General features: G+C 46.4%; 1 protein-coding gene across 2 annotated transcripts in view; it reads left to right on the plus strand.

Moving 5' to 3' along the window:
- Positions 1-133: 133 nt before the first annotated feature.
- The window catches only part of actn4 (actinin, alpha 4), a 39,587-nt gene continuing 22,649 nt past the window's right edge, over positions 134-17,071 (plus strand). The window contains exon 1 of one of the 2 annotated variants that reach the window (XM_018742824.2): positions 134-459. In XM_018742824.2, coding sequence (XP_018598340.1) covers positions 325-459 — 135 coding nt within the window. In that variant the 5' untranslated portion in view covers positions 134-324. The remainder of the gene's footprint in view (positions 460-17,071) is intronic. The other variant, XM_018742823.2, reaches the window with a different exon arrangement.

Below are 17,071 nucleotides of genomic sequence, written 5' to 3' on the forward strand. Positions count from 1 at the left end.
CAGGCCACGTTCACAGCAGACCGGCTCGTGAGGCCTTTGCGCATTTCGGGGCGGGGTCTCGCTCATGAATAATGCAACGTGCCGCATACTGATGAGCCGCTCGGGTCCACCTGCTCATTTGGATAGTGGGAGCGGCTCGGCCTCTTACCACATCGCCCAGAGCCCGGGCGGACAGGCATTTTCGGCGGGGAAGCTGCAAGCGACAGCAGCGGATATTTCCAATCCGAGCGCATAAAGCCATTAGCCGCACGCCGTCGCGACGGGGTTATTGTACTGATTTAGTTTGCATTGAAGTGAGATTGAGGCTTCTCAGGTCTTGCTGACATGGTAGATTATCACGCAGCGAATAATCAAAACCAGCAATATTCGTCTGGCGGATCCCAGATGTACATGGAACAGGAGAATGACTGGGACCGGGACCTGCTTCTCGACCCGGCCTGGGAGAAACAGCAGAGAAAGGTGAGTAAGAGGCGGGCCTGCGGGATTAGGAGAGCTCGGGGATCGCGTCGGGCCTTGTCGCCAAATTCGAGGCTCCGTGGGGCCCCGTGGCTGGAGCCGCTCAGTAGGCGAGCTGCACGCGGGGGAAAAGGCTTGGAGGCGGCGGCGGCGGCGGCGGGACGGGAAACGAACGAACAGGCAGCAGGAAACACGACGCGACAGGGCAGAGAGCGACGTCGACGCCTGTCCCGTTGAAACATAGGCGTGAGCGCGCCGAGTGGTTTTGAGGACTGATAAATAAATTAGAATTTATTTGTTTTTGGCTTTTTACTAGTGAGACGCGCTGTGCGTTTTCGCCGCGTCATCTTTCACGTGGAGCAGCAAACACTCACTTTACCTGAGCGGAGCATCGGAATCCCGGCCCTTTTTCCCCCACGTTTCACCGCTGGGCACAACAATCCGGCCCTTTCCGCCGATTTCACCGCCGGCACAATGACAATCCCGGCCCTTTCCCTCCATTTGAGCGGGCGAAGTACTGCTGCTCTCCTCATTTCATTTGAGCGGGGAAATATCCTGCCTTACTCCCTCTGCTCAGGACAGCAGTGTAACTTGCACGTTCCCGGCTCAAATTGCCTTCTGCGTGCGCTATCTCACTTATCTGCTTAAAAAAATGTTCGTAACTGGGGAAAAAAAAAGTGACAGTCGTGTCTAATCTGACAGGCACGGCCGCGGGGAAAAGTGACGGGCTTGGCCACGGAACGTGGAGGAACATTCTTTGTGGCGGGGCCAGCAGCACGTTTCGCTCCTTGTCCTTGTACGCCGCCGGTGTTTCGCGTAACTTATTGCGGCCTTTTGTTCGGCACCGGACGGGCTTCCTTCGGCCGTGTCGTGTGTCGTGTCGTGTCGTGTCGAGTGCCCGTCCGGTCCGGGCGGCCCCTCCTCGGCATTCCCGCATTCATTGTGCCGCTTTTTCGGCGCAGGTCAAAGTCTCCGGCCACCGGACAATGAATGATTAACAAATCCGAGTTCCTCCACATCCGAACTGCAAGATTAATACATGTGCAAACTATTAACTTTGCACGAAATCGGCTCTTACAATAAAGTCACTGTGCAGACTTGACAGTCGTTGGCGAAATGTGATTTCCATGTGGGCGGGTGCGCTGCGGTGCGGCGCGGCGCGGCGAGGCGCAGTTGGGTGATTCAGCCCCCTGCTTTCTTTCTTTGCGCTGCGCTGCGCTCAGTAATGTTAATAAACAACTTTCACCTCCCCCCTTCAATGTGCTGACACCACAGCTAAAGTTGTTTTAGGCGGCACATGTCGGAAATATTTGGCAGCGTGACACGGATGCAGATAGTTGGGAATGTGCGGGAATGAGTGACTTTTGTGAATAAATGGGGGGGGGACGAAAAGGGGGCGACTGGGCCCCCCAGTGAGAGCAGTTTCCAGCCCTTCTCCCCTCTGCTCTCCTTTAAATCTGTTTACACTTATGTCTGTTGTACATTTTATTGTACACCTCTTCTTTATTGCTTAGTTGTTGCGAATTGTACTGTAGAAGTAATTGTGTATATATTATATGTTGTGTCTGTATGTCCTGTGTCACACCTGGTCCTGGAGAAACGCTCTTTCGCTCCTACTCGCAACGTTCAGAACATACAGTACAAGTGACAATAAGGTTGACTTGTAGTTGGCCTCACTTTGTCACCAGCCGTTTGACCGACACGATTAAAGCTTCGCAGTCTTGCCGCCGACCTCTTAGTTTGTTGTGCTGTTGTTAACCCTTAACCAGGCTAATGCCGCTGTGAAGATCTTTTGTTTCGGGTGTCGGAGGAATAAATTAAGAACTTGAAAGTGCTCTGTACTCTGAAATATATTTCTTTTTTGCACTTGTCAGCTCCTTATTTTTGTACTTTACCAGAACTGGTTGACTGAAAAGACTTTTACATCATTTGAAACATTTCAGTCAAGCCTAGATAGAAAAGAGGTTGGAATGAAATAACACCCAGATACTGTGTCTCTGGGAGAGCTCATCCCCCCCACCTTTTTTATCTAATGTACACCTTCATTTTCAATCTCAGTTCTTGGTAATTATTGTAATGGCGACACCACACATATTGCAGAAATTTTCTTCAGCACCAGTGTTTCACTGTGTTTTAGATATGCAGTTAAAAGTTGGTTACTCAGATAAGTTTTGCATCAGTAATTTGTTTGCGCATCCCCTGTGTAATTAATTATATGATGCAAACCCGCATACAGGATTATGATAATCCAGCAGGGCCTGCAAACAGTATGGGCTTTTATACATGTGCTCTACATATTGACTTTGTGATGCAGCCTGTATTTTGTAGCTGTAGGAAAAGCCCCAGTATGTCAGTCAGCACCACCTAATTGGAAAATTGCTAACACAAAAAATACTTAGAATATTTCCAATTTATTGCTTTTTTTCCCCCTTCTTCAAACTGCTGAATAAACCTTTTCAGTAAGACCTGTCACAAAATGCTGTCTCTGTTTCAGATGTTTGTGACACGTGTGAATGCAGGATTTGTGGAACTGCATGTTTTAATGTCTCATGTTCCCTTGTTAAAAGATCTGGAAATCTCATATTTTAACTTCCTGTTTTTGCAAACCTTTTGAAAAAGTATATAGTGCGGTTGTACAAGACCTGTAATGTGCAACAAATTGAAAACAGCCTCTGTGCCACATAAGGAAACCTGCACAGTCTCTCTGGGGAACTGTGTGAAAAAGAGGTAATTGGTGCTTGGAGACACACCTATGAAAGATGATTTGAAATTGAACATCCATTACATGTTCCTGGGTCTGGACAAACAGGTTATTCCTCTGGGCTTGTTAACATAGGTTTCAGCTGTTGAAAGATGTATTTGCTCAAAAGCTGCTAAAGATAATTGTGGTATTCTTCACTTTTCTATCAAATCACATTCATTTTCAGTTAATTCTAGGTTTGTTAGAGAGATGCATGCAGCCAGTTGCTACTCGACAACTATAATAATAAAATAATAATGTGTACTGGCTGGACTGAGGGTTTCTTCATCAGCCTGAACTCAACCACAGGACGGTCAGAGTTTTGAATTGCTTAGATCAGTTCTAAGAATTTGCCAGGGAGCTGAATGTAGGCAGTATGATCAAATTCCAGATTTTCCAGACTTCTGCACCCTTTCAGTCAAATCTGGTCAATTTCTGGTCAAAAAAAGTGTACATGCAAATCCGGATAAGTTCTATCTTCTAATATCATTTGGGTTGCTGCCATGTGCCTTTGGCATCTTGATGTGGCAATCAGTTGGTAATCGCTGTTTGAGTACTTCAGTAAATATTCAAATTATTTCTACTGAGGCAAGTATTTGAATAATTCAGTGATGTTTAGTCTTTGCAGGTATTTATTATAGCCTGACCTTGTAAAGAATGCCTTGTGGTATTTTGGAGCTCAGGGTGCCTGCAGATGCTAGCTGTTAAATCACAGCCGCTAGTTTTCATTGTTGTGACTCCAGTAACCTGACCTTTATGGTCATCCTTTCCCCTTTAACAAAAAGAATCTCAGTATGGTTTTTCATGTTAGCAAGCTCTGGAGGGGTATTTCCTCTACATATTCCGTAGAACCAAAATATTGTTTGGTACCTGTAGATAACTGGCTGCTCTGAACTGGCAGTAGACAATGTAGTGCCCAGCTTTTCTTTGCAATTGCAGCAGAGTGAGTTCAGTGTAATGCGCTGATCCAACTCCACCCACCTGTGTGATTGTGGCCTGTTTGGCTTTGCTCCACCTGTAAAGAAAATGTGCAGAACGGTAGTTTGTTTTAGCCTTAACAGTCTGCAGTGTGTGCAGCTGATATCTTATTAACTCCTACGTAGATGGCCCCTTTGTCCAAGGTGACTTACAATGTTGGATACGCTAATCTCTGTACAATATTCACTCGTTTATACAGCAGAGCCGTGTAACGCGCACATACGGTGCGGGCAGTTTAGAGTCTCCAGTTCAACTGAAACACATGTCTTTGGCATGTGAGAGGAAACCAGAGCACCTGGAGGAAAGCAGCGCAAAAATGGGGACAACATGCAAACTCTGCACGGACTGAGCTGGATTTGAACCCACAGCTCAGGAGCTTGAGACTGTGGCTTTGCTCTCTGTACCCCTGTGTTGGTGACTGATGTGCTTTTATGGTGCCAAGATCTTTTCTGAAAAGTAGCGGCCGTCGAGGCGAACCGTAAGATGTACGTGAGCCTACTGGAACTTTCAAGTCCCTTTCTTTCTGGGTTTCGTGCTGCTCGTAAGCAAAGTGTTTACATAAAACTTCCTGCTTTGTTGCCCCATCCTCATCACACTTCCCTAAGCATCATGTGATGCATTTCAGCAGTTATCACCAAGTTGGAGCTTTGCTTACTGCACTGAGTACTGATCAGAATCTCTCTGGGTTGTAAAGAGTGAGATGGCAGTTTGGAATGTGACCCAGCTCCCTCTCCCAGTAAAACTTGGTGGAGAAAAACATTCCATTGGTGGCCCATTATAGCTCGCAGGAGTCAGAAAGGGGACCGCTTGGGGTCGGGGGTGGGGTGGGGGGTCGCTCAGCACTGCAGATTTGCTCAACGAGAACGTGGGATGTGGGAGGGGAGAGGCTCCAAGGCAATGCAGATGTTGAAATGTTAAGGGGGGGAGTGTCATCAGCCGTGCTCCCATTTTTGAAGTGGTCACGGATGCTGTTTGTGTGTCTGTGTCAAAAGCATTCTTTACGGCCTGTTTGTCCCCCTCCCGTGCGGCTTCCTTTGGGGAGATGGGAGTAGCCAGTGCCACTGAAATGGCTGCGGTGAATAGGAAGGCGGTGAAGACGTGTGCGTGGTGGGTGCGTCTCGTGCACATTACACATGTGTGTGTGTGTGTTTCCACGGAGGAGGATTTTTGCTGGGTTATTGCTCACTGGGGTTACTTACATGGGTATCCATTTCTATATACTTCCTTTCAAATCTGGTGTTAATCTTCATCTGGGCAGTGAAAGACAGGACCCTCTAATCTCCTCAACATGAAGTCCTCGAGTAAATTTTAAAAACTTAAAATAGCACGGGATTAAAGTGTCTGTCTCCGGGTTGGTGTTTGCCGGCCAGACATGGCGCTCTCTGCTTTGGTACATGGCTCTCGCAGAATGGAATGTGTGTCGAGGTGAGCTGCTGGGGGATGGGCAGGAATTTAGCACAGGAATTACTACTGTTGGGTTTAGGGGCAGAGCGGAGGGGTAATAAACGTACTTGAGCCTCTCTTGGCGCTGCTGCTCGCTAAGGCAGTGCTGCGTTACCAGGAGGGGTGCTTCTGCACGCTGGAGATGTGGGCCGGGGACTCGGAACGGCGATTTGTTTAGGCTGCTGATGGTGTGGCAAGACCTTCACACTACAGCCAAAGTCAAGTTGTGCTGGTCTCCCGCCGTGTGATGCTGCACCACTAATACTTCGCTGAGGTGCTTTTGTGACCCAGAACATCTCGCTCTGCAGACTCAAGGGTGCCGTTGTGCCTTGGTGGCGATGGATAAATCCACCTTGTTTCACTAATGCAACAAGAATTTAGGTGTGTTTCTAGACAAAAAGCCTCAGCTGTTTCATAGTAGGAGGTTAAAATTTCCTATAGTAGGAAAGAGTTATCTGGCATTCTGTCCTGTGTTTGCCTATGTTCCCAGGTTAAACGCTGGACTCCCGTGACCCTACCGTGGACAAGCAGTCATTGGTAGGGGAAAGGTGGATGGAGCAATGAAGCAGGGTGATATATTTACATGTATTCCTTTAGCTGGCACTTCTCTCTGAAGCATCTTACAATTATTTACCCATTTATACAGCTGGGTACTTTCTACTGGAATAATTTAGGGAAGGTACCTCGCTCAAGGGTACTACAGGCAGAGGTGGGGATTAAACCTGCAATCTTTGGATCCAAAGGCAGCAGCTTTAACCACTGTGCTACCAGCTATCTCACACGTGCTGCTATAGTAACGGAGAAGTGAGCGTTCAGAGCTCCGAACTGCAGGCAGAGCATGTGAAGATAATGTTAAACTTCGAGACACCTCTGACCCTTGTGCCGAAGCAGGATCGCTGGAGCGGCGCATCGTTAATCATCCTTTTTCATAAGCGCTCGCTCGCTCTGCTTTTCCGCAGTAATATTGCGAGGGACAGAGCATGAATCTGGAGTGAGATTATCGGTGACTTTCATCGACCGTGTTCTTGTGGGTTCATACAACAATCCCAGCTAATTACACTGTTACACCTCAAACTCTGTGTGCAGCTTGACGTAGCTTGAAAAGGGCTTTGAGGAGCTGCCCTTGCAAATGGAACAATTGCACAGAGGTGCGTCTCTTTTTCATGTCACTCCGAGGGCAGGTTTGTCTTTCAGGAACATCTGAATAGCTTGTTGCAACTGGTTTCACTCTTCCTCTAGCGCTGCCAGTTTTGCGTGTTGCAACTAGTTCCTCTGTCACCCGTGTCTAACGGTTAAATGCAGATGCAGACCTCACCTGTGACAGCTGTCAGTCCTCTTCTGGCTTCTCCTCCAGGTTTCTGTGCTGGTAAGGTGGTCTTGGAGAGCCGTCGTTCTGCTCCGAAGCAGGGTCAGGGTGTCCACGGTGATCCTCTGGCCAGTGGTGGCTAAGAATTGCACCCCTCCCCCACCATCAGCTTTGCTCTAGTAAGGGCGAAGGGGATTTATTGTAAGACCTGCTTTGTAAATACCCCTCTTTTACCCCACCTTACCTTGGCAAAATGTACCTCTCCATAGTCTGCGGCAAGAGGACAGCACAAGCATGCAGTTAACATCTTTCTCCTTGGGGTGTTCTGTCTGGCAGCTTGCGTGGAAATAAAACGAGGAGAAAAGCCTGTTGAAGCAGGAGACTCTAAAGAAAGTTGGACATCCAAAAGTCCAGTGCACCATCAAAACCACATCTGCTCTGACATGTCCATGCCAGCTGATGTCCTGCACTGATGCAAAGGAGCTCTGGGATGTAGAAGCTGCCTGCTCACATCATCATGGTTTCTATCATTTTGGTGGTAGCCACTGATGAAAAGGAGATATACCACCACTTCCACAGCCCATCTGTCACACGACTGTAATTGCAGAGTGACCCTGGTGTAGGTTTTTTGGTTCCTTTTCTGCTGAGGAGCAGCGTTTGTCTGCATTTCCTTCACGTTCTGAGTTATTTGCTGATCCTTATCTTCCCTTGTTTACCAGGCAGACTTAAAGAAACAATTTCAAAAAAGCCAGTTGGATGCCAGAACTTTCTGGTTATAAAGTGGTATTGCCATGACTGAGAATTTGGATCCCCTGCTCCTAAAATATAAGTGATGGCTATTTCAGCAAGTGGTGTCAGCTGTGATTTATAAGAACACTATTCTGACTCTATTTACGTGTTCTACCTGAGTTTTTGTAGGTGTCTGCTTTGTGCTCCAGTCTCTTCCCACAGTGGAAAGACATGTGGTTCGGGTGAACTGGTTACTCTAAATTGTCCTTAGCGTCTGTAAGTGCCAGTGAATGAGTGTGTGTGATTGCCCTGTGATGGAGTGGCATGCACTCCAGGGTGTACCCTGCCTCATACCTTAGGCTCTCAGGATAGGCTCTGGACCACTGTGACCCTAATTAGGCAAGAGATCAGTGAAAATGGAACGGAAACTAGTCTGATGGCTGCAGTCAATGAGCGAGACTTTGATTAAATGTCCAGTTGAGTCACTTATTTTGGTTCCAGAGGAAGCTTTAAGGGAGGCAGGTGGGGAAACAAATGTGTTCATTGTGAACAAGCCAGCTATGTCCACCCTAGAAGTTTCCCAAGACAGTGTTACAAGGTGCGGGTTGGTGGGTCTCTGTCAGTTGGCTTGCTGTTGCGTTGCTGCCGATCTGCAGTAACCTGTGGGTCAGTGGAGGGAATACATGCTGTTCAAATCATTGTTTGAAGTCATTGTAAAATGTGTAAGATTCCCAGCTGATGCAAGGTAAGGAGATACAAGGCTCTGGGCAGGATTGAGCAGGCCAGTGAGAATCTGGGTGACCTGGGATGCTTTGTTCAAGTGCACAAGCTGTAATTGTTACCCGCCTCCCACGTGCTTCGTTCTAGCCTCTAAAAAAGCTGGCCTTTGTTTCATTATTTATAAACTGGCCATTGTAATCGGAGCCCTTTGATTTGTCACAGCAATGCACCCACACCCTCTTTGCTGCCCCCAGCCTGATCCTCCCCTTCTCCTCCCTGCACCACAGGACAGCATGGCTGCTCATCCCTCTATCAAATGTTTATAGCTCAGTACAGCATATACATGCAGGAGCCGGACAGCTTCCAGGCTGGAAAGCAGCAGCAGCATTGAGAAGAATGGCGACGAGGGATACTAGCGCCACTTTCGCTCTCTTTGGCTCATGGTGCATCGCATATCGGGGATAAATGAAGGACGGCAGTGTCACGTTGGCACGGGCTCACGCAGAATGTTTGTTTGCTTACGCTGTGTAATTTAGTTGCATAGCAGATCCTTCCATTCAAAGCACCTGGCATAGCTTACCGGTGTCATAGTGTGATTAACACAGTATATATTTAATGCTTTTCTCAAGGATGTGCCAGTGCGGCTGTCAATTATGAAGCCACTTCCTGAACAGCTGCATTTCAGGTATTACTGTTTTAGGGTATGTCAGATTACTTTGTTTCTGTGTTTGTCATGGTGTTACACAAAACTCCTCAGCAGCAAAAAGTATTGAGCTACAGAGCAGTTGAGTGAGCAACACACGTGTGCTATGTCTCTTAGGAACCTCGACTTGGATAGTCGGGCCTGGAATTCAGCAGGAGCCTTGGAGCTTCACGTGAACAGACAGCTGTGCTAACAGACCTACGAGTGGAGTGGACATGTCCTGTTTTATCCAGTGTAAATTCTGCAGTGGTCAGGGTAGCGGAGGCTGGCTGTCGTGGTGTGGATTAGCACTTGCACTTCCGCTACACCTGTGAATGTGTGTAGATGCAATACTGTTTCATCTGCTCATTTTTTTTAAAAAAAAAAAAAAAAAAAGATGGCAACGTCTTCTTAAATAGCAAGCTGCCAATGGTCACGTTTGTACGGTAACGCTCACCTTGATTTAATGCTTTTGGTAATTACTTGTTCTGTGCTGTCCAGGGCTTCAGTGAATATTAATGTAAATTGTAGCCAGCAGGAGTAGACTACCTTCTGATGGATTCTTCACTGCACTAAATAAATTTTTTTTTTTTAATTTTTTTTTTTTTTTAACTTGATTAAGCAGCTGGGTATTTTTCAGAAGTAGGAGTCACATTTTGCCAATGAAATTCAAGCGTGAAATGTGAGGCAGTAAGCATTGGGGGGAAAAAAAGGCCAATGGAAGTAATTCAATATACGAAGAACACGTAAAAATAGATACTGACTTCAGTGATTTTAAAACAAAGTAAAATCCCACTTGTCACAGGTTGTTTCAACTTTTTGGGGCTGTATAGCCCTAGGAAACATCACGCAGGTACAAAAAACCAGCAGACCCATGCAGTTGGTATTCGACAAACACCTACTGAGTTATTTGACTCATAAAAGTTGAGGCCCTTGGACTATGAGCTACTGAAAATGTTTCTGCCTGCCAAGACATGGGCTGCAGATTCCTGGTGCTCATTGTTGACCCATTTGGCCCTTGGCCTTTCTTTTTATTGCTTTTGTACGTAGACATTGCGTGACATCTCCATGCCAGTGGAGAGACACCAAGGATGTGTATGCAGATTCATCGGTAAAACATTCAGTACAGCATGTCAGTCCCTTTGCTCTGCTTCAAAGAGGAAGGAAGGCAATGTGGTTTTTGTGGTTCTTCTCCATCTTAATGATGACCGAGATCTCTGACTCTTGAGCGCTCGGTTGTCCTCTGTGTTTGAGGGGCTGTAGTATATTACAGATGACCCTTGAAACTCTTCAGCCAGTTAATATCTAACCAGGCAACTATGACTCTGGAGTGGAATGGCCAGTCTCCAAGGTGACATTCCTCTGGTACACTTGTCACATAACTGGCATGGAGTGCATATGGTCTGTCTCTCTTCTTTAATACATTTTCATCAATTAAGAGGGCAGGGGTGCAGAAAGCTACCATTGTCTCAAATCGTAACTGAATTTAGTGCCAAAAGACATTGACCAAAGGTGCACAATGGCAGTCACTTGTACAGTGAATAAGCTTTATATGCCCTGTTAAGATGGTGTCAGCAGTTAAACTATATTTAACAGTCAAAGGTGAATTTAGTGATTGACATTACTTCAGTCTTTTCACAAGGAGGTCTGAGACCTTCCAAAATTTAGCAGTAGACTGGCAGCGTGCAAGAGCGACGACAGCGATTAGATGTGTGAAAATGTAGCCGGAAGTAGTTGAGACATTAAGAGAGGACAGATCTGCGGTGTCTGAGCAAACAGCCATAGCTTTTACATGCCTATTAAAGGGTCGTGTCCACGGGGGTGGGGGCAGTGGACATTGCTGGTCTGACACAACATCAGTGTTTGGCACAGAGGCCTTCAGAGAGACTCCCCCCCCAAAGTCATTTAGAGAGGATTACACACAGCAGGCTCCATAATCTCCATCACCTGGTTGGGTGGAACCCTGGGATGGCCCATTGTCTGCCTTCTTACATAAAGCCCCCCAACCCCTGCATCCTCTTAACTTTAGCCACAAATGTGGGGTGGTAAAGGTCCTCTTTTTTTTGGTTTGTTTTTCATAATATTCTGAAGTTGTATTGATTTGCAGAGTTGTGGTGTTTTCATTGAGAGCTTTGGTTTGTTGCCCTTTGGGTAAGAACTGTGGAAGATTAATGACATGGTCAAATTTATGTTCCTTTGTGGTGCTTAACGGATACCAGAAATTACTTTAAGTGCCGGGTTTCAGCTTTCTGTCTTTGACGCTACTTTAAAAAGGTTGTTTTCAGCCCATCCGAACTGGTGATCATAAGTAGCAATAGTGGAAGTCTAACGTGATTCCTTCATGCCCTGTTTTTACTTATTTGAGCTTATCTTGAAGCCAGGTTTTTGAGGTGTGTGTGTGTGTGTGTGTGTGTGTGTGTGTTTGCTTGTACGTCTGCATCATACACGAGATGTTGAGTCACAAAGGGTTAGTTCTGGAATGTCTGGGGTGGGGTGTGTGAGGAAGGAGAGCGCTCCAAACCGGAAGCAGAACCAAACAAAACAGCCCTGGAGCAGCCAAGACCATCCCAGGTTTTATGGACCATCTCTCTTCGCACCCTGCCTCGCACCCTCCTCGGGGCTGTCGTCCATTCTTCCAATGCCTGTGAAACGTGGCGACTCCAGTGGCTTGGGGGGGGGGGGCAGGGTACCTCCCTAGAAGGCATCTAAGCCCAAGACTGGGTCAGCGTTCCCTCTCAGAACCCCAGCCAAATTGAAACCTGCCGTACGGCTCTATAGGAGCTCTTTTTATTTACTCTCTGCTTTGCGTTGGTAGCTGACATTCCGCACAGCTTCACTTAAGACCCTGTTATGTGAACCTGGGCACAAGTGTGATGTGTTTAGGGGCTATAGATGCACAGGCTTCTGTTTTGCTGGCTCACTTCCTCTATGGAAGACACCCCCCCCCCCCCCCCCAAGGATGTAGTTGCAGTGCACATTCCTTCCCTTTGAGCAAACAGCGCAACTGACATGCTTTGTAAGTTGGTACTTTTTCCTCTCCCTTTCCCACCCGGTTTCCAGTCTGAGAGCTGGGTGTGGCTGCAAGCAGGTGCTCACATCGCCTTGTGTGGGTGGTGTGCACCTTGTAGGCCCTTACATCATCGCCGTAGTGACAGCCCGGCTGCTTTTCCTTATAAGGCAAAGTACGAGCAACTGCCAGAGACAGGAAGAGGCAGTTAGTGCGACAATGCTGTCAGCTGGGCTGGCCCGTCCTTCTCGTTCAACCACATTGTTCGAGCTGCGTTCGCTCTCCCGGAGCCCTTCCTAGTGTATACCCTCCCCCCCACCGCTTGCCCCATCGGTCCCTTCTTATTCCCCAGCTTACTTGTGTCCGATTTTAACTAACACCCCTTACGCTACTAACGTCGTTATTTAAATGTCATCAGTTCAAACACCTCAAATAGAATGGCTTTTAGATTATTTTACTCAGTATTTTTGCAGATATTTCACATTGTAGATGTTCAGTTGTTATTTTTAACTTGGCCACTGCATTAAAGAATTACAAAGTTAGAAAGATTGGGGAAATTCCAGAAGACTTAAGTTGGTTCAGCAGTTCTGAAGTCAGTTTGTAACCCACACACACATTATCTGAACCGCTTGTCCCATACAGGGTCGCAGGGAGCCAGAGCCTAACCCGGCAACAAGGGCGTGAGGCTGGGGGGGAGGGGACACACCCAAGACGGGACGCCAGTCCATCACAGGGCACCCCAAGCGGGACCTGAACCCCAGACCCACCAGAGAGCAGGACCCGGTCCAACCTGCTGTGCCACCGTGCCCCCCAGTTTGCAACCCTCCAGATTAACTTATTGGTGTGAAAGAGCTAAATGCAAATCATTATCGTTAAGTGTAATACTTTGACACTGTGTTGTATGTACATGTTTTATATTGTTCATTTTGCCATTTTCCCAATTTGTACAGTTGGGTTGAGGAATGTGCACTGAATTTCTGACATTCAGCAGTGTTTCTAGCACCACTGAGAATGCCAGGAATGAAGAGCAGTGACACAAGGATCACGCTTGTCTTTTAAAGTTGCAATGAAGAAGATATTTGAAATGCCGAATGACTGATAATGCATAAATTTAAAATGAAAACGGGTTCTTTTTTTCCACCCGTGGTCATGCCGGTAGAGTTTTGCATGCCTAATAAGGGTGTTGATGTCTGCTCGCTTTCTTGACCTTGGTGCTCATAGCAGCTGGATCCAGCATTGGCACGAGTCCTCTTTGACTTGAGCACGAGTCCAAGTCAGCCTCACAGTTGCCTGCCGCTCTGCTGTTCCGCAGGTTCTCCATAAACGAGAATGATCGACTTTCCCCGTGTAGCGATCATTCAGCAGATCAGCAGCCTTGGCTCTTGGAGCTTGGCCATTCCAGTGATGGATGAGCAGGTGTAGGAGTCAATGACATGTCTTCTCTGTGCTGTGTCGCTGTGGCCACGCTGAGCTGTTCATCCTCAACGGGGTCAAGCGCTGCCTTTGGGTCGGATGAATGTGCTCAATAGCTACAACTGACCTTTTAGTGAATTAAGTCTCCTCCTGACTCTGTGATGAAGTGGCATGAGCTGTGTCTTGTGTGTTTCCCTGAAACAGAAGTCTGCAAAAGTGCCAAAGCTGACTTACTGTAACTGGAAGCCTTCTGGCTTATGTAAGGTTCTTTAATTTGTGTTTTGGTTGTTCACAAAGCCTGTAAACTTCAAAATAAAACCTGGGGCTGTCTTTTTTTTTTTTTTTTTTAAAAAGGGCCTGTTATTCACATTGAATACATATGTTTGGCTACTGAGCAGATGTCTTTCCTTACAATGTATATGTTTACCTATGTTCACTTATTGAGAAGATGGCAACAGCTGAAGGCGATTCTCAGTTAAACGCACCACCCTATTTTACCCCCTCGTCACTTCCATGGAACAAAAAACATTAGCAACAACCTGTAGCCCCCAGTGCTGAACATGTGCTAGTGAAGTTGCCAGTGCACTGATGTTTGCTTCCTGTAGCCTAATTCTGGATCTTCTGACATCACCAGGGCATAGAGCTCAGGATGGAGAGAAGGCAGGAACCTTCCCATGATGCAGATAAGATGAAGCCTGCAGTAATGTAGCTGCCCTGCCAAAACCTACCATGGAAGTCGGTGTAAATTATCAGTTGGTTTACTTTCAACAGCTGCCAAGACTGAGGTTAGAAACAAATGTGATGTTATGTAGAAGTTAAAATATATCCCAGAGCAAGTGATCTGATATCATGTTTCTATCTAGGAAAGGTGATATGATCAGAGTGAGTGGTGTCTGACACTTATTCCAGAATTATTGTTTCTGTCATTGTTTTTACAACACTCACCCCATTTTGAGATGGGCTTGATTGCTGTCAGCATCTTCGTGTGCCAACCTGTCCCAATCGAAGTTCATACCTGGCATTCAGAGCCTCTTTTCCACAGTATGGCTCAGGCTGTGAGTTCTGTACTTGTGCGGGTTGCTTTCGGTATCTGGAGCTTATCTGGAATCATCGTGCTTAGTTTTCTTATCTTGTCATCAGGCATGAACATTTATTCAAGGAAGCTGAAGAAAAATCTGACCTCTGTATTAAGCATTTGTTATGTTTTAAAAGCATATTTTCACTTGAAGACTCCCACAACATTCTTCTGTCTGTCTAGAAATTTCTGTATAGGCATAAACCCTGATTTAACATTCCCCCCCCTTAAATGCAGAATGTTAATGTGAGATGAAATTGATTTTGAGAGGCTGACCAGAAAAAGACATCTCCCATGCAAATCTTTTGCTGAAAGGATGAGAATGGCTTATTAGCCTGCCTTATCTCTCTTCCGGATGGACCGTCTTCGTTTACATTTGGCATTTTTCTGGCAGTGATGAAGCCTACTGAGTAGTGCAAAAAACATTTCCTTGAGGAATATATGCCTCTTAGTGCGGTGATGGACCTCCCCCCCATAGGTGTACCCATAACAGTGGAAATGAGAAGCTAAGCCCATTGATGAGTGAACCATTGACTTCATGGTTATTACCATGATATAACCTAAGTCAATATTTAATCCAAGGTTTAACCTGAGATCCAGAACACAGCTGTGGATTTAACATTTAAGGACCAATGTGCAATCCTGGGAAGCATTGTGTGGATCCCCCTCACTTCTTCCACGGAACCAAAGTGCAGTTGTTAACATGTCCTGTATTGAAAAGGTGAGGTTACAGCTCAGACAGATCTCCGCAGGCGAGACTATGTTGTTCTCACACAATCTATAAATGTCTAACCATATTGTGGGTGACACTGTTAGTTGCTTCAAGCCCTGATGCCTGAATGGAATATATTTATAACTTATCTGCACAAAAACCTCTACATAGTACAACCCGTATATCACCCACAATATTGTTAGACATTTTAAAAGATCATGTGAATACACCAGGTAGTATGCCAAGTGTCTGCCTGCTTTAATATTCACACAGCTTACTTGTGGACATGGGCTTTTTATTTTTTTATTTTTTTTTTTTTTTTTTTGGATTGAACTAGTGAAGGAAGTACAATGGCATCTAACTCAGTTTCCCTATGACTGTCTGTTCAGCAGTGCTGTACTGTCACCTCATTTTCAGTTTCCCTATTTATATTGAGGAGCAGAAGAATATTCAGTTTGACAGGCTACCTCTTTTCCTTCATAGGTGCTTCCTGTTTTACTATATAAGGACTTTCAGCGACTGGCTGTTCTCCATCTGCCCCTCCCCATCCTGTCTGCTTAGGAGGAAGTTTGTTCTAGGAAGCCTGATTGGAAGGGCACCATGTATTTGTGGTCGTATGAAAGGGAACCAAAGATATGCGAGTCGACCTTTGCAAAAAGCACTCAAGCCAGGGAATTCACTTGTTGACCTCCCGTTCTGTTTGTTCTTCATGTACAACTTTCTTTGTGACATGACATATCTGCACTTACGCTTTTATGACGCATTGATTACGTATTTGTAGCATGTCTTTCCTGTGTTGCGCAGGATGCTTGGCGTAAGTGGCAGACGTGAGTAATTTTTTCCAGTGTGGCCATGTTTGGTTTCTTTTTCTGCCATGCTGCCTGTCACCTGGTGTCCTCTCTTGTGCAGGGCACACCTTGGCCATTCCTCGGTAAGCTCAGAGCTACTCGCATAAGAGGAATGGAGCATTTTTTACCTTCCAGACATATTTGTCTGACTCAACTGAGATGACAGTCATTCCTTCAGTTGGCGCCTCTGCCCTCCACTCTCATGACTCGTGACCCTGGGTCCTGTGGTGTAGCCTATCCACCTGCATCTGGTCTTAGAAGAACCAGGTCCTATATGAGCGTGGGTCCTGAAACAACATCCACCCACAGCTACATGTCCATCATGTATATAGCTGTTGTAGATTCATTGCTGACTTAACACTTGGAGAAGATGGTGCACTTGGTGTTGGCTTCCTTTTGGATTTGATAGAACCTGGTTGCACCTTGGTTTGCTTTAAGCAAACCCCATTGGGGGCTGTAAGGGGTTAAATGTGCAGCGCTCTTGTTTTGTAACCCAATGCAGTCTGCTGCCGCCAGTGCTCACAAAGACAGGAAGCAGCATAAATAAATCAGCAGATCAATTGGGCCCCCGGTGGAAGCTCTCACCCTCAGCGCGAGTCAGAAATAGATACCACAAACTCAAGAAGTGGCTTTCACCACTGTGCATCACTGGTGACAAGTGTACTTCTTACCCTGCGAGATGGTGGAAGTGAGAGCTGCGGGTATCAAACTGCATTCTTGGTGACTGTTGTCAGCATTGTGTAGATTTGCATAGAACTGTTTGTGCCCAAAATCACTGTATAAGAAAAATGGACTATAATATTGAGATGTTCTTTAGCTGTTCATGATCTTCCCACTCCCCTTGGAGCCCCAGTGAAGCAGGGCAGTTGCTGGAGTTCAGGAGAGAGCTCTGTCCCTTGGTGTGGATCGGCGGTTTTGACTTGACCGGCAGCTGTCTCTTTGCCGTCAGGGGTGGCTCGTGC

The sequence above is a fragment of the Scleropages formosus genome, chromosome 10, assembly GCF_900964775.1.
Source record: "Scleropages formosus chromosome 10, fSclFor1.1, whole genome shotgun sequence".
Classification (NCBI taxonomy): Eukaryota; Metazoa; Chordata; class Actinopteri; order Osteoglossiformes; family Osteoglossidae; genus Scleropages; species Scleropages formosus.